The following is a 20,689-nucleotide window of genomic DNA, read 5'->3' as shown; positions in this document are numbered from 1 at the left end:
CTGAGCCCCCGCTCCTACCTCAGCGCTCTGCTCTGCAAGCTGCCGGGTTGGGCTAACGCACCAGTTACTGAGTTTTAGAAGAGGGAGAAGCCCCGCCTAAGTAATCTCTTACAGGAGCGGAGGGTGGGAAGCCAGTGAGGGCAGAGCTGCTTTGGGTGAAGGAGTGTGTGTGTGTGTGAGTCTGTGAGTGTGAGTGTGTGGCTGTATCGGTGTGGAGAGTATGTGAGCATGTGTATAGTGTGCATGTGAGTGGGAATGAGTGAGGGTTGTATGAGTATGTGCGTGTGTGAATATGTGTGTGTGGCTGTATGAGTGTGGAGAGTATGTGAGCATGTGTGTGAGTGTGTGTATGTGAGTGTGTGAATTTGTGGGTGTGTGAGTGTGTGAGTGAGTGTGTGTGTGTGAGTGTGTGTGTGAGGGTGTGTGTGAATGTGTGTGTGAGTGGGTGTGTGAGTGTGTGCATGTTTGGGTGTGTGAGTGTGTGAGTGTGTGTGTGCATGTTTGGGTGTGTGTGTGTGTGCATGTTTGGGTGTGTGGGTGTGTGAATTTGTGGGTGTGTGAGTGTGTGTGGATGTGTGAGTGTGTGTGTGTGTGTGTGTGTGTGAGTGTGTGTGTGAGTGTGTATGTGAGTGTGTGTGTGAGTGTGTGTGTGTATGTTTGGGTGTGTGAGTGTGTGTGTGCATGTTTGGGTGTGTGAGTGTGTGGGTGTGTGTGTGGAGAGTATGTGAGCATGTGTGTGAGTGTGTATATGTGAGTGGGAATGAGGGTTGTGAGTGTGCATGTGTGTGTGAGTGTGTGCGTGTGTGTGTGTGAGGGTGTGTGGGTGTGTGAGTGTGTGAGTGTGTGAGTGGGTGTGTGTGTGAGTGTGTGGGTGTGTGGGTGTGTGGGTGTGTGAGTGGGTATGTGAGTGTGTGAGTGGGTGTGTGAGTGGGTGTGTGTGTGAGTGTGTGGGTGTGTGAGTGGGTATGTGAGTGTGTGAGTGGGTGTGTGAGTGGGTGTGTGTGAGTGTGTGGGTGTGAGGGTGTGTGAGTGGGTATGTGAGTGTGTGAGTGTGTGTGTGAGTGGGTGTGTGTGTGTGAGTGTGTGGGTGTGTGAGCTGGTGTGTGAGTGTGGGTGGTCAGCAGCAGGCTGCTGAGCCTGCCCCTCTCTGCTGAGGCTGTGCAGGCCAGGCTTGAAACCCTGTGGGCTAGAAGGGGTAGGAGGTAAGAGTTTTGTCCAGTTCATCTTGCAGACTTCCAGTAGATGCTGGTCGGGATGAGGCTAAGAACCAGGTAAAGAGCCTGGCAGGGGTGGGCCATGTGACTGCCTGAAGACTCCCCCCCCCATCCTACCCCCCCCCCCCCCGCCCTCCAGCTCAGCCCCAGACACAGAGCTCCCTGTCTGAAGTGTTTGTTTGGTTTCTGTGTGCGAGGCCCTAGCGGCGTGTTTACTGATGTCTTTGGTGGATGTTCTGGTTCCACAGGCCCAGCCCTAATCCCAGACAAGGCCCTGGGAGGAAGTCCCCCAACCCCAGCACATTCCACTGGCGGGCGCTGGTCTCAGGGAGCGGGCGGGGGGCTGGCATTCCACAGGTCCGGCCTGGAAGGCAGTGAGGTGCCCAGTGAGGGTTGGTCCTCCCACCATGTTCTGGGGGGGCGGGAGGTGGGGGTGGGCGCAGTGGTGTCTCCCAATCCACTGTCCATTGATCAAAAGGGCCCTTGCGTGCCCCGCCCCTGGCAAAGGGTGGGGCCTCCATGGCTCTTTCTCCGAGCAAAGGGCATCTCCCCCATCAGACCCCAGACCTGGGCGTTCCTGGTATTCCCCGCTTCTGGCAGCCCACCCGGTTATGAGACTTTGCAGTTTCTGCCTAATGAATGTTTAGCTTGCAGCCGGCTGGGGCCGGGAGGGGCCAGAGGCAGCCAGGGCTCCGTGTCTGTCACCAGAGTGGCAGCTGCCTTTCGGTGAATTCCAGCTGCTCCCAAGAATGTCCCCTCCCCAGCCCACTCCTCCGGCTGCCTTTCTGGGGAAGAAGAAGCTTTTCCAGAAACGGGGGTGACCACTGTCCTCCTGGAGGCGAATCAGATAAGACAAACGTGTCCCAGAACAGTCCCCTGACCACAGAGCAAACGCCGGCTCAGGCCTCAAGCTAGGAGTCACCTCCAATTCCTCTCCCTCCCTCCCACTCTGCGTGATTCCATCAGCTTACCCGGTGGGCTCTGCATCAGCCCCTTTTCACGGGTTCCTCTCACATCTCTTGCCTGAACCTTCTATGAGCTCCTGTCGGATTTCCTGCTGCCGCCCTTGGGCCCAGGCTATGCCCCAGAGGCTCCCGTGCTCCTGGGCACACAGCCCAGCCCCCTAACCAGACTGCAGACCCTCGTACTGACCGACCGGGGACCCCTCTCAGCCAGGGCCTTCTGGGTGTTCTTCAGGGGGGTTGCCTCCGCTGGTCCCCCAGAATCTGAAAGTTCGATTCATTCAGGTCTCTGTCCACGCGCCTCCTCCTCAGGGGCCCGTCATTGGCCTCTCCCTGCTGATGGCCCTTCACCCCTTCCCTACTTTGCTCCTCCCCGCGCACCCCTCCTTCCTTGAATTGTTGCCGGTGGAAACGCATTTCCGGGGACCACGCAGGGGAGGTTGAAGTGTTGTGGTAAGATTTATTGGGGTAGAAAGAGGAGGCTGCCCCTAGGTTTCCGATGTCTCATCTGTCGGTCCCGCTATGGAGAAGCCCAGCTTTGTCTTCACCAGGCCCAGAGCAGGGCCAATGCCAGCGATTTGTGGTGTTGGCTTAGTGACTCAGCCTTAGTCCATGCCTGTCCCCGTCCGGCTAGCACAGTCTGTGCCCGGCTGCGCTCCGGTTGGCGCTGTGTTGCTGTACTTGGGCTCTCCCTGGGCCCCCAGCGGCTGCCTGGCGCACAATGCACAAGGCTGTTACCGGGAGAGAGAAAGTGCAAGTGTTAACCAGCTGGTGAGAGAGTACTTTGTTAAGCTTGGATAATGTTATCTCGGGCTCAGGGAAGACCAGGCGCCCTTGCAAACTAACCAATTTCCCAATCTCCCAACTTTTCCTGGACTTTTTCTTCTTCTTCTTCTTCTTCTTCTTCTTCTTCTTCTTCTTCTTCTTCTTCTTCTTCTTCTTCTTCTTCTTCTTCTTCTTCTTTAAATATTTGTATTGATTTCAGAGAGGAAGGGAGAGGAAGAAAAATATCAATGGTGAGAGAGAATCATTGATTGGCTGCCTCCTGCATGCCCCACACTGGGGATGGAGCCTGAAACTCAGGCATGTGCCCAGACCAATTCGAATTTAGTCAAACCGTGACCTCCTGGTTCATAGGCCGACCTACAACCACCGAACCACACCGGCTGGGCTTTCCGGGGCTTCTGATGGGTCTTCTCCTTAATCGGTCAATTTTCTAGATCTTCCAGGGTTCTGTGTGCTTTATCCAATTCATCCTTTCCCCAGGCTAGGCTCTGCCCCTTGTCACTCTCTTAATTCCTGCTGCACATGCCCCAAAGTGGAGGGACTGCCACCTGGGCCTCTAGGCCTCTACAGGACATGCATCTAGCGGAGGACTTTCCCGGAACAGGCGGAGGGGGCAGCGGTCCCTGGGGAGTGTGTGAGGCTGCAGCTTCCTAATGAAGCAGGCTTACTGTCCGTTCATCTTCCTAGAATATTGGGCTCCCTTTCGTTCTTATTGTCCAGCTACTTACGCTACCAGAACTCCATCATGTCTCCCTGACCCGGGATGAAGGCTCTGGAAAGCAGGACTTTTTTTATTATTATTTAAATATATTTTATCGATTTTTTAACAGACAGGAAGGGAGAGGGATAGAGAGTTAGAAACATCGATGAGAGAGAAACATCGATCAGCTGCCTCCTGCACACTCCCTACTGGGGATGTGCCTGCAACCAAGGTACATGCCCTTGACCAGAATCGAACCTGGGACCCTTGAGTCCGCAGGCCAATGCTCTATCCACTGAGCCAAACCGGTCAGGGCAGCAGGATGTTTTGACCACTTTGTTCTAGAAGCTCAAAGTCTAGACATGAAACCAAGGGTCCTTCTGACTTTGATTCAATTTAGCTTTAAAATCATACTTCTAGAAAGCGCTTTCTCTCTCTCTCTCTCTCTCTCTCTCTCTCTCTCTCTCTCTCTCTCTCTCTCTGTCATCAGCAACCTTGGAGGCAGCAGCAGACAGGAGCTGGGATCTGACGAATGGTCGCAAGGTTGGGACTTCTGGCAGGCTAAAGAAAACATCTTGACCGAAGTTACATTTCAGCTCCCAAGCCCTAAGGTAGAATGACTCTTGGGCTACTGTGGGGGTTAAAAAAAATTAATACTTTTCCTCCCACCTATGTCTGTATCTCAGGTAGGAAAACCGGAGGGTCAGTCTTTTGTTTCTTAATAAACAGCTGAACATCAATACAGTGGGGCCTTGACTTACGAGTTTAATTCGTTCCGTGACGGAGCTCGTAACTCAGATTACGCGTATGTCAAATCAAAAGTGAACGAGCGAGACACGTGATGCTGGGCTGATGTTGTGGCGTTCACTGTGACGTTCGCTGCGCCCACTAGCGGTGGGGTATCTGAAGCTGGCTCGTAACCCGAATTTTAGCTCACAACTCAAAGCAAAAAATCGGCCGAGAGACGGCTCGTATCTCGAAAAACTCGTTAGTCGGGACACTCGTTAGTCAAGGCCCCACTGTATCCCCAAAATGCTGCTTAAGGATGGCAACACTTTTGGTCCCTTCAGTTCCGCCTTTGAAACTTTAAACGAGTTTCCCCATTCAGGAGCTAAATTGGTAGGTGGCTCCATAGTTCATCGATCCAATAACTCAGTCCTTAGAATAAGTTAGTTCAGTTCAGTTGCTGAGTGTGAATTCAGGAGGCGGTGATGCAGCTGGCCTCTGAAGTGAGGTCTGTGGTCTGTGTCCTGTCAGCAAGCAAGGAGGTATTGAATAAGGGGCGTGTCTATTCAAACAAAAGAAAGAAACACACACAGATCAATCACCTGAAAACCAGTTTCTGAGCCTGTCAGACTCAGTGGAGAAGCTTTCTAAACACCTGGCTCAGAGCTTCTTTTTCTGGAATGAAGGCAGCAGCGACAGTTGGATAGCTTGTCCTGCTCCGCAGTTGGAATGTCGCTGACGATCTCACGGGTTCGCAGGTAGATTATCTGTGCGGCTTCGCGGAGTTAGTCACTGAGATGGTTGAGCCATGAGCTATTGTGGTGATGTCTCTGAAGTTGACGTCATGTCTTCTCAGAAAAACCCCAAACAGTTTTAGCTCTCACTAATTCCAAGTCAAAGACTGGGAGGAAAAAAACACATTCGTTCAGAGGGTGGTAGCTACATATTTAAGAAAACTAGAAAGGTTCAGGATCCAGTTTATAGGTGAAAAAATAAAACTTTAATGACAGTCGACTGAACTAGAATCTAACATCCACGACTGTGAATTATACTGAAACACAATTTCTCTCCCTAAAATCATCCTCAATTTTATCGAAGATAGACAAAGTGAGACTAATTTATTGCATAAGTCTAGTTTCAATAAATTTGGCCTGATTATTTGCATAAACACAACAAGAAAAAAACCCCACAATTGATCATATAGGCTCTTTTTAAATCTGCTTTTCTGGAATTTCATACAGCATCTCCAGATTGAACTTTGGCCTCTCAAGGCTAAGAAGCCAAGCACATATTGGCCACCGATCTTAGCCTGCGACACCTATAGATTTGGGTAAATTCCCAGGTTCCATGTCTCCCAAATGTTTTGAGGCCCTTTCTTTGCCATCTCCCAGGAAAGCAACCTCTGCTACTCTCCTGGAAAGACTGCTGTCAACCATGCAAGCTAGGTAGCAGGCTGTTTTCCCAAGAGGCTTTTATTGGCTTCCAAAGTTAACCTTAATTCTTTAAAGTTTCTGGTGACGTCTGAGTCTACACATCTCTGTCAAGCATGACATTCCAGTCAAAGTCTTGGTTAATGAAACCAGTTATCAATTGTGTCCCATTATAAAAGAACAGGTTCTTATTGAATTTATGCAAACAAACATATGTCATGAAAATAATAATATTCATTTCCACGTTCAGGAGGGAAAAAATAAAACTGTCTCAATGCTGCTTACAACGGGATAATTTACCTAATCGCTCTAAGAAAAACAATCTCCCTTATATCTGGAAAACAAAAGATTTTTATTTATTTATTTTAAAATATATTTTTATTTATTTCAGAGAGAAGAAGGGAGAAGGAGAGAGAAACATCAATGATGAGAGAATCATTGATCAGCTGCCTCCTGCACGCCCCTTACTGGGGATGGAACCCGCAACCTGGGCATGTGCCCTGACTGAGAATCTAACCACGACCTCCTGGTTCATGGGTTGACACTCAACCACTGAGCCACACCAGCCGGGTGAGTTTGGGGTTTTGAGCATTAGTTTCCTGTTCTCCTGGGTGGTGCCATTCATAATAATATTTCTCAGCTGCAATTCTCAGTATTTAGTGTTTGATTCTATTAGTGCTGGGTGGACGAACCCTTTCTGTTTGATAATAGAAGGTGCCTGGTACATAGAGAGCAATTCATCATTATTGGTTGAATGATAAAAAGGGCTTCTCCCATTTCTTCCTCTTTTCCAGCGAATAATCAGTAAACATTTACTAGCTCGGGATCGACCTTGGGGCTACATGCAGCACTGAAGCTCCACGTCTAGCTGGGGAGACAGAGCTGTGGCCTGTGATGGGGTGACCCAGGGGCCTGTGTATATATTGGGGTGAAATGGACCCGGCCTGAGTGGACCTCCCGGAGGAGGTGGTGCCCAAAGAGGAACTGGAGCTACTGGCATCCTTAGCGGGAGGAGACGGGTGAGGAAGGCGGTTGCTCCGGGCCTGAGGACGAGCCTGGTCCCTCCTGGAGGGCAGGGATGCCACCTCCTGGCCATGTGCCAGCCTTCAGTGCATAGTAGGTGTTCAGTGAAACTGCTGAGAGAGCCGGGGCCCTAGAGCCACACCTGATCCTAAAAAAGACAATGCCAGGTCCCGGAGAGGAACCTCGCTAGAGTGAGGCCAGGAAGTGCTCTGTAGAGCTCACTGGGGATTCATGGATCAGAAAGATGAGTTTTAAAACAGAAAACGTGCCACGTCCTAGAGTCTTTGTTCCTGAGGGGGGCTGTTTCCCTGGAGGATCCTGGTGGGAGGGAAGTTAGCTGGCTGAAAAGGGAGCAGAGAACCCGGAAATCAGGGCAGGCACCAGGACATTTTTCTTCCTCTCTGTCCTGGGTCTGGCCCTCCCCATGCCCAGTTGGCATGAGCTGAGGCTTGGCACAGGGCTCCAAATGCAGCCCAAATAGCCCAGGGTCTGGGCAGAGGCAGAAAGAGCTCTCTCTCCCAGACCAAGTAGCCCGCCAGGCCCCTCCCCCTAAGCCTGATCCAGTAAACACTCAGTCCCTGGATGGGTGGGCAGTCCTGGTCTTCCCATGTGTGTGTGAAATGTGACACTTGAGGGGTAGCTGACCCTCTCCCTTCCCCACTGGCCTGGACAAGGGGCTGGTCCCTAGGACTCAGAGCTTTCTCCCCTCATCCATGACTGGCCCAGGTTCCAGTCAGGCTAGTTTTTCCTCCTCTGGGGAACGCCATGGGCCGTCCTGACCCAGCCGCCCTGCCTCACCTTTCCTGGGTTTCCACTTGTGGGAAGTGACAGAGAGGAGTGGCGACAGACCTGGGATGCTGGCCCTGGGTCGTCCTGATATCACCCACCTGGCCTGAGCAAGGCCTGGAGCTGCCCATAGCGTGGCCAGCATCTCTGGTCTCTGTCTTCAACTCTCCATCCGCATTACTGGGAGGAGTTTCAGGCCCTCTCCCTCTAACATAGCCTATCTCAGCAGACCCTTAACTGGCCTCCCTCCCCCTGGCCATGCCTCCCTCCCTCCCACCAACCCACTCTCCACTTGGAACTCTGGCAATTTCTGAAATACAAAGGATTGACATGACTTTCCATGTCTTCAGCATCAAGTCCAACAACTCCTTGGCTGAAGTACAGCCCCCAACCCCCCCACTCCCACCCCCTGCCTCCACCTCTTCCTTGGCCCCTCCCCTCCTCACATGCCCCCAGACTGAGTCACTGGATGTTCCCCAAAACTGATATCAGCAATCTACTCACTCATCCAGGCCCTCCTCTGCCCCCACACACTTATTTATCTTTCAGTCTCTTAGTTAAGTGTCCTGCCCTCTATAAAACACCTCTCAGTGCTCCTGGGCAGAAGTGAGTGCTCTCTCCATTTGCTCTGTCAACACAAGAACAGTCCAAACCTGTAAGAATCTTTTGTTTGTTTGTTTTTTTGTTAATCCTCCCGAGGATCTTTTCCCATTGATTTTTAGGGAGAATGGAAGGAGAGGGAAAGACAGAGAGAAACATCCATGTGAGAGAGACACATTGGTTGCCTCCTGCACAAGCCCCAGCCAGGGCCCGGGCTGGGGAGAAGCCTGCAGCCAAGGTACATGCCCTTGACTGGAATCAAACCCAGGACCCTTTGGCCCACAGGCCAACGCTCTATCCATTGAGCCAAACCGGCTAGGGCCAAACCTGTAAGATTATTTTTATGAGTTTATTTGGGCCAAACTGACAACAATTGCTGGGAAGCAAAATCTCAATGGATTGAGGAAATTCTCTGGAAAATGGCAGTTTCGTTACTGGGGAACTTGGGTATTCTTTTCCCCACTGAGTCCTGGGTGTGGAGTTCTGACGATATTGCAAAAGAAAGAGTTGTCTGGAGAATGAGTGATTTTTTTTTAAATTTGTGTGGAATTACATCCCTGGGTTTCCAAAGTCCCATGTCCCTTAGTCCAGTCATAGAAGTGCAGCTGGGGGTTCAGGAGAGCTAGAAGCAAAGCAATGCCCAGCATTTCCCTTCCTTGTGGCATCGGGTCCAGTTCAACATCGGCTAGTTGCAGCCCATTGTCCGTTGTGTGTGGGATCCACATGGCTGTGGGCCACGGGGGTAAATGCAGAGGAACCAAGAGAGCCAGGAGCAGGAACTCCTTTGTTTAGGTTAGGGCAGTGGTTGGCAAACTGCGGCTCATGAACCACATGCGGCTCTTTGGCCCCTTGAGTGTGGCTCTTCCACAAAATACCACGTGCGGGCACGCATGTACAGTGCGATTGAAACTTCATGGCCCATGCACAGAAGTCGGTATTTTGTGGAAGAGCCACACTCAAGGGGCCAAAGAGCCGCATGTGGCTCACCAGCTGCAGTTTGTGGACCACTGGGTTAGGGGATTAAATATCCCAAATCCCCCCCCCACCCTCCCTGCAGATGCCACACCCATTCTACAAAGGCTGGAAGCCCGAATCTGACACTCCTGGCTGTGGACTCTGGCAAGTCACTACCCCCCTCGGAGCCTCTGTTTCCTCATCTGTAAAATGGGGATAAGGATACCCTTTCCACTGGGCTGCTGTGAGGACCCAATGGGATTTGAAAAGCCTTGGTAAAAGGTCCTATACTACAGCCAGCTGTTCTGATGGTTATGGTCTTGGGGTGGGGAGCTGGGACTCTAAGCTCCTCTGAAGTTTAGGGAACTCACAATCCCTTGATCTTTCCGGGGGCGGGGGGCCGGGGGGAACCACTGGTTCTAGTCTGTTTCCTAATACAAAGTTCCTTTCCAGAGGCCCCTATCAGGCCGGAAAAACAGACATTCTGGCTGGGGCTTAGTGTACATAGCAACTATCTGGCCCATCTCCTCTTCCCCCACCAGGAGCAGGCCTCTTCCTCAAGGCCAAATAAAGAGAGTGACTCATGTCAGACCAGACCCGGTGGCTACAGGCTACAACCTTTGTGAAGGTCCGGCCACACCCTGCTTTCATGACTCTGTTCGCCTCTTCTCCATTGGGGACCTACCCACTTGCAGGCCTGCTTCACTAGTTTAAACAGCCTGAGGCCGGTCTTCCTAGTGGCTGGGGCTGCTCCTGGGGGCAGGGGGTGGGGTGATAGGTGTGTGCGTGTGGGGTAACCTGTCCCTGTTCCTGGGTACGCTGGTGGATAGAAGACAGTTTATTGGGGACATGGTCTCAGTGTCTGGGGACAAGTCTTCATTTAGCCACAGGTGACCCAGATGATAATGTGCAGATCGGAGGGCTGATATTTCATGGGGGAAACTGAGGCGTAGCGATAGGGCATGACTGGCCCAACTCCCTAACACTCTGTCAATAGGTCATAGGGCCTCTGTCCTGAGCCTGGGGGACTGCTCTGACCGAAGAACGGAAGGAACCATGGGGACAGTTCTGTGGAGGGTGAGGCCCCTGGGGACAGTAAATGGCTGAGGTGCTGGCAGTGCCCGGCAGGGTCTGGCAGGGGGCCTGGCCCTCCATAGTGATGAGAAAGGAGATGGCATGGTTGGGCTGCATGTAGAGCTGGGTTAGGGCTGTGAGTGGAGAGGAGGGGCTCCTTCCTCTATTAGCAAAACGTCATTTTGTGGGCATCCTGGCAGGGCCCTCTCATCCACCCACCCACTAGGATGAGATTGTGAGGGGCAAGGATTCAGCCTCTGACCCCGCCTGCAGCTGCTCACACGGAGAGAGGGATTCCATCCTATTTTTTTCTTCTGGGTGGCAGTTGCTGAATGTCTCATGGGCAAGTTACTTGCCTCCCTGCGGCTAGGATTCCCATCATGGATCATTCATGGGGGTTGGAGGGTAGGAGGTTGTCCTGGTGGGGGGTGGGGGGGTGGGGTGAGGTGGGCTGGGGTGAGTCCGGGAGTGAGGGGCCAGCCCCAGGTGTGAAGGTGCCCCTCACCGTCCAGCTGCAGAGCTGCTCCCAGCAGCTGTTCCCAGGAGCCCATTGTCACTTCCTGGCTGTGTATGGACACAGCAGGGTGGGGCAGCTTTGTCTCAGGAGGCAGGCAGGCAGGCAAGCGTGCCCCTCCCAGCACTCTCATCTGGGGGGCTGCAAGGGGGAGTCATGGTGTGGGTGGTCCCCAAGAGGTGGGCTCCCAGAGGCTGTCATTCTGAGCAGGTGCAGGCATGTGGAACATGTACTTTGGGGGTTAATTATGATCACAAGGAAGGGGCTCAGTTCCGGATTCTTGAGGGGGACTCTGAGCGAGTGATCCCTGGGGGAGGAAGGGAGCAGCATACACGCTCCCAGAGACCTAATTCCTGGGGTGATCTGATGAAGGAGGGTCAGAGTGTGCACTGGAAAGGGGTGTCTAAGCATGTGGCGATGGGGGTGCAGATGGGAACAAGTGGGCGCCAGAGGGAGAGCCTGGTCTGGGGGCCCAGTGGGCTGGGCGGGGCGGCTCCCTCAGGGCTGGAGCCTCCAGCGCCTGGGAGGAGAGAGAGTTGGAGGCAGAGCCGCCAGGAGCTGGCCAATGGGGAGAGTGCCCGTGTGTGCACTCAGGAGCCAGCAAATTCCTCGGCCTCAGATATCCCGCCCGGCCCTCCCCCCTCCCCTCGAGCATAAAAAGCTCCAGGTGAGAGCCTGGTCACTCCTCCCTGGGACCACAGCTCCTCCGACCAGGGTCGCCGCCAGTCCTCTCGCCAGTCCTCTCTTGCTATGGCTTCCTACAGCTATCGCCAGTCCTCGGCCGCCTCTTCCTTCGGGGGCCCGGGCAGCGGCCTGATGCGCTTCGGGGTGGGGGGCGCCTACCGCGCGCCCAGCATCCACGGCGGCTCGGGCGGCCGCGGCGTGTCGGTGTCCTCCGCCCGCTTCGTGTCCTCGTCCTCCTCTGGGGGCTACGGCGGCGGCTACCTGGGCGCCGCGGCCGGCTCCGACGGGCTCCTGATGGGCAACGAGAAGGTGACCATGCAGAACCTCAATGACCGCCTGGCCTCCTACCTGGACAAGGTGCGCGCCCTGGAGGCGGCCAACGGCGACCTGGAGGTGAAGATCCGGGACTGGTACCTGAAGCAGGGGCCCGGGCCGGCGCGGGACTACAGCCACCACTTCAAGGCCATCCAGGAGCTGCGGGACAAGGTGGGCGCGCCAGGCGCTAGGGGTGCACCTGCCTGCGCGCCACCAGCCCCGCGGGCGGGGCGGGGAGAGAGGCGGTGGCCGGGGCTTCCGGCGGCGGGGCCACTTCTGGGCGGGGCGGGAATGAGCCCCTTAGGACTTGGGAGGGCCGCAGGGTGGGCAGGAGAGAAGGGGGCAGGTGAGGGGGGGGCGAGACAATGGAGCAGGAAGTGGAGGCCAGATAGAGGGACCAGGGTGTGGAACTGGGGGGGGGGGGGTGTAAGTGGGTGGGGCATGTTGCAGGAGAGGCGGGTGGGGGTGGGGAGGCCAGGGAAAAGGGGTCTGGAGGAATGGGGGGACATAGGACACCGCTGTGGGCAGCCCTGAGGTCCAGACCTGGAGCCCCCTTCGCCCTCGCAGCAGGAAAATGGAGTTTGGCCTGGGAGGGATCTGGTCCATCCCGGGCCAGCCCTTCCTCGAGCTGCTCCCTGTCCCCCCCCCCCGCACCCCCCCTCAACCCCCCCCCCCGCGTCTGCCGCCCCCCCCCCCCCTTTCCTTGTATCTGGAGGACCAGGGCCAGGTCTGGTTTCCATCACGCTCAGGCCCCTCCCTCCAGGCCTAGGGAACCACCTGGGACTTGAGAGAAGATCTGGGAGAAATGGGAGAGGCCAGGGGTGCCCCTGGACAGGGTGAAGGAGGGACAGATGCAGAGGCCTTGGGGTTCTTTGCTGTGGAGACCGCTGTCCAGGACCCGGTGGGCACCAGTTCTCTGTCCTGGGCTCTTACAAGGGCCCTGAGAGCCTGCAGGGTGGGGCTTGGGCTCCGCCCACAGGGAAGAGCTTGGAGCTCTGTCCTGAACACATGTAGGAGAAGCCAGTGAGGGGGCCCCCATTCTGGTCTCCCCACAGCACTGCCCAGTGTCCACCATGGGCATGGCTCTGGGTGCTGGGACATAGATCAGGCCACAGACACGGAGGGAGGGCTAGAGGTACACAGTGCACTTTTTAAGTTGTGACCTATGATAGGAAATACATTTTTGTTGTTTGTTCATTTTTACCGGAGGATATTTTTCTATTTATTTTTTTCTATTGATTTTTTTTGAGAGAGTGGAAGGGAGGGAGATAGACACAGAGAGAGAAAAATGTTGATGTGAGAGAGACACATTGATTGGTGATCAAGCCTGCAGCCCAGGTACATGCCCTTGACTAGAATCAAACCCCGGACCTGAATCGACCCTGGGCCCAATGCTCTAGCCACTGAGCCAAACCAGCCAGGGCTAGGAAATACGTTTTAAGATGAGTCCTCACGTTCTCTCATACACATGTACAATGGAGAGAAAAGTTTCTGGAAGCCATCCTTACCCTACTGTGAGCAATCACTTCTGCTATGTTCACCCTGTTCTGTTCCATTTAAAAATGATTTAAATCACCGCACAGCACAATGACTAACGCGTCCTGACCTGGATGCATGTAGCTTAATGGTGTGACCATGCCCCTCAGGTCACGGGACCTGAGATTGGGGGTGACAAGGAATCCTGAACTTCACTTCCCACCCCCATGAAATAGGTACCCACTGACCTGACATGAAAGAGGTGTCAGGTGCCCGGCTCCTAATAGATGCTCAACAGATTTCCCTTCCGTGGGGCAGAATGCCGTGAGTGGGGGATACAGACAGGGGTAACCCCCTACCCCCACTTCCCTGCATCTAGTTTGCATATCATAGAGGCTGTCTTCCTTGACACCATGTGGAGTTTCCTTGGGCACAGGTCTCAGAGACACTCTCCCCAGGCTCTCCTGCCTACCCTCCCCTGCTCATCACCCCCCTCCCACCGCCCACCCCCCCCTGGCTCTGCCTCCTGGGCAGGACTGATGCTAATGCCTCCCAGAGAGCAGGCCCATGGGCAGATGAGGGGCTTCTCTCTAGGCAGCAGGGGCACACTCATTTGCTCCCCTTTCTCTGAAAAGAAAGTGGTGGGCAGTGCCAGTGTGCTAAACTGCCAACCTTCTGCCTTCCAGATTCTTGGTGCCACCATAGAGAACTCCAAGGTTGTCCTGCAGATCGACAATGCCCGTCTGGCTGCAGATGACTTCCGAACCAAGTGAGCATCTCTGCCCTGCTGGGCTGCTTCTGCCGAGGGGGTGTGTGTGTGGGGGAAGGTAGGGAGTGGGGAGGTGGGGTGGGCAATCCCAGGCCCTTTTGGGGCTTAGTGCAGTGGGGGCACCTCTCATGGACCCCGGACCTTAAGAAGGTGAGGAAGTGAGTCTTCAGAGGCACAGAGGAAAGGCTGGCCTGACTGCAAGTACTTCCTCTGAAAGGTACGAGACGGAGCTGAACCTGCGCATGAGCGTGGAGGCGGACATCAACGGCCTGCGCCGGGTGCTGGACGAGCTGACCTTGGCCAGGGCCGACCTGGAGATGCAGATCGAAGGCCTGAAAGAGGAGCTGGCCTACCTGAAGAAGAACCATGAGGAGGTGGGTTCCCAGAGGGGCCACCCTGGCTTCCCGGGGCTCCTCAGGACACCCGTTTCCTGTATGTTCTGACCACGGCCACACTGACCGCACTCTCAGCATGGCCCTGGGTGTGGAGCATGGCTTCCAGGGTGCCAGCAGGGGATGGTGGCAACCCACTCTCTCCCTCAGGGCCAGCTCCTAGGTCTGCACCCGAAAACCAGCCCCCTTCGGCCTGCGGGGTTGGGGAATGACCTGGCCCAGGCCCAGCAGGCTCTGGGCCCTGACATGCCCACCTCTGCTCTGTCTTCCCAGGAGATCAGTGCTCTGAGGGGCCAGGTGGGTGGCCAGGTCAGCGTGGAGGTGGATTCCGCTCCTGGCATTGACCTAGCCAAGATCCTGACTGACATGAGAAGCCAATATGAAGTCATGGCAGAGAAGAACCGGAAGGATGCTGAAGCCTGGTTCACCAGCAAGGTATGAAGGGGGAAGCAGGTGCCCTTGGTGGGAGGGTTGGGGCGGGGGGTGGCAAGGAGAGAGGGCTTGATGCTCCGAGGGGAAGGTCTGCCTCTGGGCTGATTCCCTTCGCCACCTCTCTGATTGCAGACTGAGGAGCTGAACCGGGAGGTCGCTGGCCACACGGAGCAGCTGCAGGTTAGCAAGACGGAGGTCACTGACCTGCGCCGGACCCTCCAGGGGCTGGAGATCGAGCTGCAATCTCAGCTCAGCATGGTAGGTGCCCTCTTCTCTGTGGGATGCACACGCGTGCCCTGGCGGACTTGGGCAGCCTGGACAGGGGCGCAGGCTCCACTGAGTCACCTTGTCTCTCCCTGCTCTCAGAAAGCCGCCCTGGAAGGCACGCTGGCAGAAACAGAGGCGCGCTACGGGGCCCAGCTGGCACAGATCCAGGGGCTGATCAGCAGTATCGAAGCCCAGCTGAGTGACGTGCGCGCTGACACCGAGCGGCAGAACCTGGAGTACAGGCAGCTCATGGACCTCAAGACGCGGCTGGAGCAGGAGATCGCCACCTACCGCAGCCTGCTCGAGGGCCAGGATGCCTACTACAACAACCTGCTCACCACCAAGACTGCCTGAGCCCAGCAGCCTCTGGGGCTTCCTGCTTCCAGCGGAGGGAGGGATGGATGCGCCTGGGTGCGGGGAGGGGAGGGGAGGGGAGGGACCCTTACCCCCTGGCTCTTCCTTTTGACCTGTCAATAAAATGTTATGGCTCAAGGGAGGAAGGGCATTGAGTTTGTTTCTTCAGCCCATGGAAATGGGCCAGGCCTGGGGCCTTGTTAGGTTTTATTTGGACCAGAGTCCACCCTGTCCCAGGAAAGGGAAGGGAGGGTGCTCACAAACTCTGACTGTTCGGGTCATTCTTGTTGGCAGAAGCCTTCAGTAACCTGTTTCTTAAAAGAAGCTTATGAAATAAGCATTGCTCCCATTTCACAGAAGGGTGAGCTAAGGCTCGGAGAGGTGAGATGGTTTGTCGTATATGTAACTGCTCCAGCACATGGCAGAAGAGGGATTCTTTTTGCTTCCAGGTTAGTTTGCCCTTGTATTCCTCCAAGGGTTGGTGTTTGTGTGTGTGAAATGAATGGTTACTGAACACCTCCTATGGGCCATTTAATCAAAGCAACCCTAAAAGGTAGTAAGTATGAGTTGCATCTACAGAGCAGGAAACAGGCTCAGAGGTTAAGTACCTTGTCCGAGGCCGCACAGCAATTTCACGGGGCGGAGTCAAGACTGGAATCCAGGTGGCCTGATTCTCAACTCGGTGCTCAGCCGGCACCAGGTCTCCTAGGATCCACGCCACTTGTGCCAGGTCCGCAGGACATTTCGGTCTGGCTCCTGGTGATGCCTAGGACAGGGATCCCCTGGGGCAGTTCCTGCTGACACACTTTTCCACCTGACGGAGGAGACACTGGGGCTTTGGGGTGAGAGCCCGAGTAATGGGGGCAGGCATCCACTCAGCAAGGCTGGGGAGAGCCTGCTGGCGTGCGTCTGTGTGCAGGCGCTAACACATTCAGCCGCTCCTGGGCAGCCCCACATAAGCCCCTTTCGCCCACCAGCCCATTCCTGGGCCCAGAGCCTGGAATGGGACCCACATGTGACCCAGGCCTCCTACACAGACCCCCCAACCGGGCTGGCCTGGAGCCGGGCCAGCCGGAATGCAAGTCCCAACTTCCTGGTACAACTCTGCCCTTGGGTGGGTATGGTCCTGCCCCTGTGGTTTATAGCTCGGTTGCCAAGAACGGAGGCCAATTAAAGGTAAATAAGTCCCACTTGGCCTTGGTCGAGAGGTTCAGCTGAGGGGATCTGTTCAGGTCCCATGGCTCTGACAGCTGGCTGCCCTGTGAGGGAGAGGGGTGAGCGGGAACACGCCCCTCCATACCGTCCGCCCTCCTTCCCCCAAAGTCTGTAGGGAAATGGAATGCTTGTTGCTGGGAGCCCAGCACTCTGCTAGGGAGGCCCGTGACCCTGTCATTCCCATGCCAATCCCGAGGGGGGCGCTCTTCCTGCCATTGTCCTGTGGGCCTTGGAGGTTTATTAGTTTGCTGCAAACCACATGGCTGGTGACTCCGGAGCCCATCTCTTCCCTGCTGAGCCCTGGGCCAGGAGCCCTTTCTGCAGCTTCCCTAGCTGTGCTGCTCTGGCTTGCAGCACCCACAGCCCCCCTCTCCCACTTCACCTCCCAGGAGGCTTTGTAACTACAGACCTGAGACCTGGCTGCACCCTCAGGCTGGGACTTCCCAGAGATACTTGTCCCCAGTTCATGAAAGCCTCTGTTGTCACAGCTGAAACCCTCCCCCATGCCCCAGAGGCCCCTGGAATGTGGCTGGGGGCGGGGTCTGGGTCCACACAGGTGGGGTAGGTGACTGGGTCACAGGTCTGGGTGCTGGGAATGAAGCAGTCCTTTGTGCATGTGGGTGGTGGAGAGAGGGCAAGGGCGGGGACACTTAGGCCTCGGTCTGAGAGCTGAAACTAGGGGCTGACATAAGTGGCTGCCAATGGGAAATGGGAGAGAGGGAGAGAGAGAAAGGGGGAGGGGATTTGGGGGGCACGGTCTTTCCTTCCCTGCGGGTCACCTGGCAACTGCAGTTTGCAAAGCACTTCCTGTCAAGCATGTCGCTCCATCCCTGTGAGTCAGACTGGGCAGGAGTTCTTTCTACTTTCCGGATTGGTAGACTGAGGCTCAGAGAGGGGAGGCGGGACTACCCAAAGCCACATGCCTAATAAATGAGAAAGGAAGAATTCCAAGGGGGTCCCTAGGCCCCAGGTCATGTGCTCTGTCCCTAGCATCTCCCGCTGGGGTGGTGGGGGGGAGCAGGCACCAAATGCTGACTGTGGCCCTGTAGCTGGTGTCCGTGTCAAGGCCTAGCTTTTTTTTTTTTTTATTGTGGTAAAATAAGGAACACACCTCTTACCATCTTAACCGTTTTCAACTGTACAGTTCAGTGGTATTAAATACATTCAAATTGTTGTGTAACCATAACCACCATCCATCCTCATAACTCTCCCCTCCTAACTCTTGTAAAACGGAAACTCTGTACCTATTAAACAATAACTCCCCATTCCCTCCTCCTCCCCACCCTGCCAACCACAATTCCACTTCCTGCCTTCATGATTTTGTAAGCACCTCACAGAAGTAGAAAAATGGCCCAATTCTGAATCAGAGGCTTTTTAAAAAATATGTAATTTTATTGATTTCAGAGGGGAAGGGAGAGAGATAGAAACATCAATGATGAGAACCATTGATTAGGTGCCCTCTGCATGCCCCACACTGGGGATTGAGCCTGCAACCCGGGCATGTGCCCCAACCGGGAATCGAACAGTGACGTCCTGGTTCATAGGTCAGGTCGATGTGCAGCCACTGAGCCACACTGGCCAGACATCAGAGAGGTTTAATCGCACCCAGAGGAGGAGTCCAGCGGAGCCCCTGGGCTGCACCACCCCATCCCAAGGAGGAAAGGCCAGCTCTAGGGACAGCCTGCCTGCGGCGGGCAAAGCTCTGAAACTGGCACAGCCTCCTGGGCAGGCTACACCCCGGACTGCGCCAAACAGCCCGATCCCCGCCCTGGCCAGCCATCCCCACCTGGTGCTCGTTTGCAGGCCCCAAGGCCCCTCCCGGACCGTGAGCTCACAGGAGCTACTGGGACTGAACCAGGGATCTGCATGGGCCTGAGAGTGGAGGGACGGCTGCCCTGAGGGGCTGCGGAAGGGGAGTCCGGGTGCAGAAGAGGGGCTGGCTACGGTCCAGCCCTCCCTCGCCGCGGGTGGTGGTGCATAATTGTTCCCGTGTAATTGTTCCCGTGTTAATTGCTGGGGCCGTAATGTCTGCAGAGGCTTTAATGAGTGACGGCTGGTCTGACTCTATGGAGGAAGACAATGTTCCCCACCCACGAGACAATACCGTACTGTCTGGGCCCTGCACTCGGAGGCCGGCTCACTGCGAGGCTGGGTGAGGAGGAGCCCACCCACCCAGGCCTGTGGTACCCCTCGCACCATCCCAACTCAGAGGCAGGAATCCGGGGTCAGTGGGAGGGACCCTCTTGTTCTGTCCTCTGAGTGGTGGGGTGGGTGGTGGGGGTGGGGGGAGGTCAGAGGCCATTTGAGTCCTGGCGTCGCCCCTTACCAGCTGTGCCGCCTTGCCCAAATCACTTTCCCTCTCTGAGCTTCCATTTCATTCCTTCTGAAACAGGACGAAGGATCATCTTCTGTGAGCTGAGGGTTAGGGGAGGTGTTGGGTTAGGGGAGGTGTTGGATGCAAAAGCTTGATGGAAACTGTGAAGTGTGCCGTGGAAATAAGGGATGACTGTGATGGCAGCAATAATGAAACGGCCTGCATTGCCCACTAGGCACTGGCTATGGAAGGATGTGGAAGAGCGATGCTGCTCACAGGGCACGATCCAATGCCCGGGGACACCACTCCCTCCTGGCAAGGCTAGTCCCAGGCGACGGACATTCCCCCCACTGTGTGGCCCCTCAGAAAATGGGGTGCTAGGAGGGGACAGGAGGGGCCTCCTGGATCTCAGGGCTTCCCCAAAAGTGGGAACTGAAAGTGCGTCTTTGCCACAAGGACACTGAGACGTAAAGGTTTCACATGCAGTCACTGATAGAGGCAGGATTTGAACCTTGGCCCAAGGAGTCCCCCAGCCCTGTCCACTGCACTGAGGTGCAGCCCTGGCAGGACACCTCCCCCCCCACCCCCTCCACCCTGACTCTCCAGTTCAGGCTTGCTTACTTCCCCAGCCCCTGTTCCTTCTCAGTCCCGGAGCCAAGGCCACGCCTCCCAGTGGCGTTGCCCACAGCGATCAGGTATCCACAGAAAGCCAGGCCCGAGCTGGTGGCGGAGAAGAGGGGTCCCTCTCTGGCCTCAGCATCCTGCTCTGCCAGGCCTGCCTATCATCTCCCTCCCGACAGCTCAGGCACACAGAGCCCCCTGGGCACGGTCCCCCCTCCCTGTGCGGCTTCGCGGGGCGCATGGAGGCAGTGGCGTTCATCTGGCCCTGCTGTGCAGTGACATGCCTCTCCCCGAAGCTAGGGGCTTCCTGAAACTCGCCCCAGTCTTATCTGCCGTGGTTTGCCCCAACGTGTCCCAGGAGTAAGCAAGGCTTCAGTGACATGTGCGTTTGGCAGGTGGCAGAGTATCAATCAGCCCCTTGTCAGCTCTGCGCCTGCTGGCTTTTGAGAGGACGCCAGTGCCGTGGGCTGGGGCTCGGGGAGGGTGGAGGGGAGACCATTTGCACCATCCAGGTAGTGACAGATGCTGTCCTTGCTGATCACCTCAATTGTAGCTCGACTCAAGACCCCACCCCCTGTCCTCAGCCGGTCCCCAGGGGCCCTGCATCCCTGCATCCCTCCCTGCGCCTCTGCCCACCGACCCCCAGGGCCATGGCTCTCCCGCAGCCCTGCAGGCACTCACATGGGGTCTGGGAGCTGGACAGCACAGAGCAGGGATGGGAACTGAGAGCAGGTGGCTGGCCACCTAGGGGCCAGGGTCCTGGGCTGGGGGCAGCTGAGAAGCCCAGCTGAGGCTAGGGCTGGCCTGAGCTGCTCTGTGTGTGATTCGACTTACTCCGCATCCTCAACCTGGAGTGTGGAAATGAACCTGGACTCCAAGTGTTAAAACCATGGCCTGGGGCAACAACACCACTCGTTCTGAATCATCTCTTTTGTTGCATTAAAAAAAAAAAGAAAAGAAAAACTCCACACCAGCCACATGGAGGTGTGCAGGCAGCTGTGTTTGTCAGGAATGCAGAAGGAGCTGGCTTGCCTTTGGGGGAGGAGACGTAAACCCACAACACCCTCCGAGGGGTGTATAT

The 20,689-nt window shown here is 55.7% G+C and overlaps 1 protein-coding gene and 1 long non-coding RNA gene across 2 annotated transcripts; both read left to right on the top strand.

Annotated features, from left to right (window-relative positions):
- Positions 1-935: 935 nt before the first annotated feature.
- Positions 936-10,661, top strand: LOC132219024 (uncharacterized). The gene is made up of 3 exons (XR_009449342.1): positions 936-1,202; positions 4,153-6,388; positions 9,285-10,661. It is a non-coding gene; the product is annotated as an uncharacterized LOC132219024 (long non-coding RNA).
- Positions 10,662-11,479: 818 nt separating this feature from the next.
- KRT19 (keratin 19) lies at positions 11,480-15,536 on the top strand. The gene is made up of 6 exons (XM_059671009.1): positions 11,480-11,939; positions 13,931-14,013; positions 14,231-14,387; positions 14,679-14,840; positions 14,970-15,095; positions 15,204-15,536. The coding sequence occupies exons 1-6, from the start codon at positions 11,520-11,522 to the stop codon at positions 15,456-15,458; spliced, it is 1,203 nt and encodes a 400-aa protein (XP_059526992.1). The 5' UTR covers positions 11,480-11,519; the 3' UTR covers positions 15,459-15,536.
- The last annotated feature ends 5,153 nt before the right edge of the window (positions 15,537-20,689 follow it).

Source organism: Myotis daubentonii, chromosome 16 (genome assembly GCF_963259705.1).
Source record: "Myotis daubentonii chromosome 16, mMyoDau2.1, whole genome shotgun sequence".
Classification (NCBI taxonomy): Eukaryota; Metazoa; Chordata; class Mammalia; order Chiroptera; family Vespertilionidae; genus Myotis; species Myotis daubentonii.
Note: the sequence above shows the minus strand (reverse complement) of the source record. Positions and strands in the feature narration are given on the sequence as shown.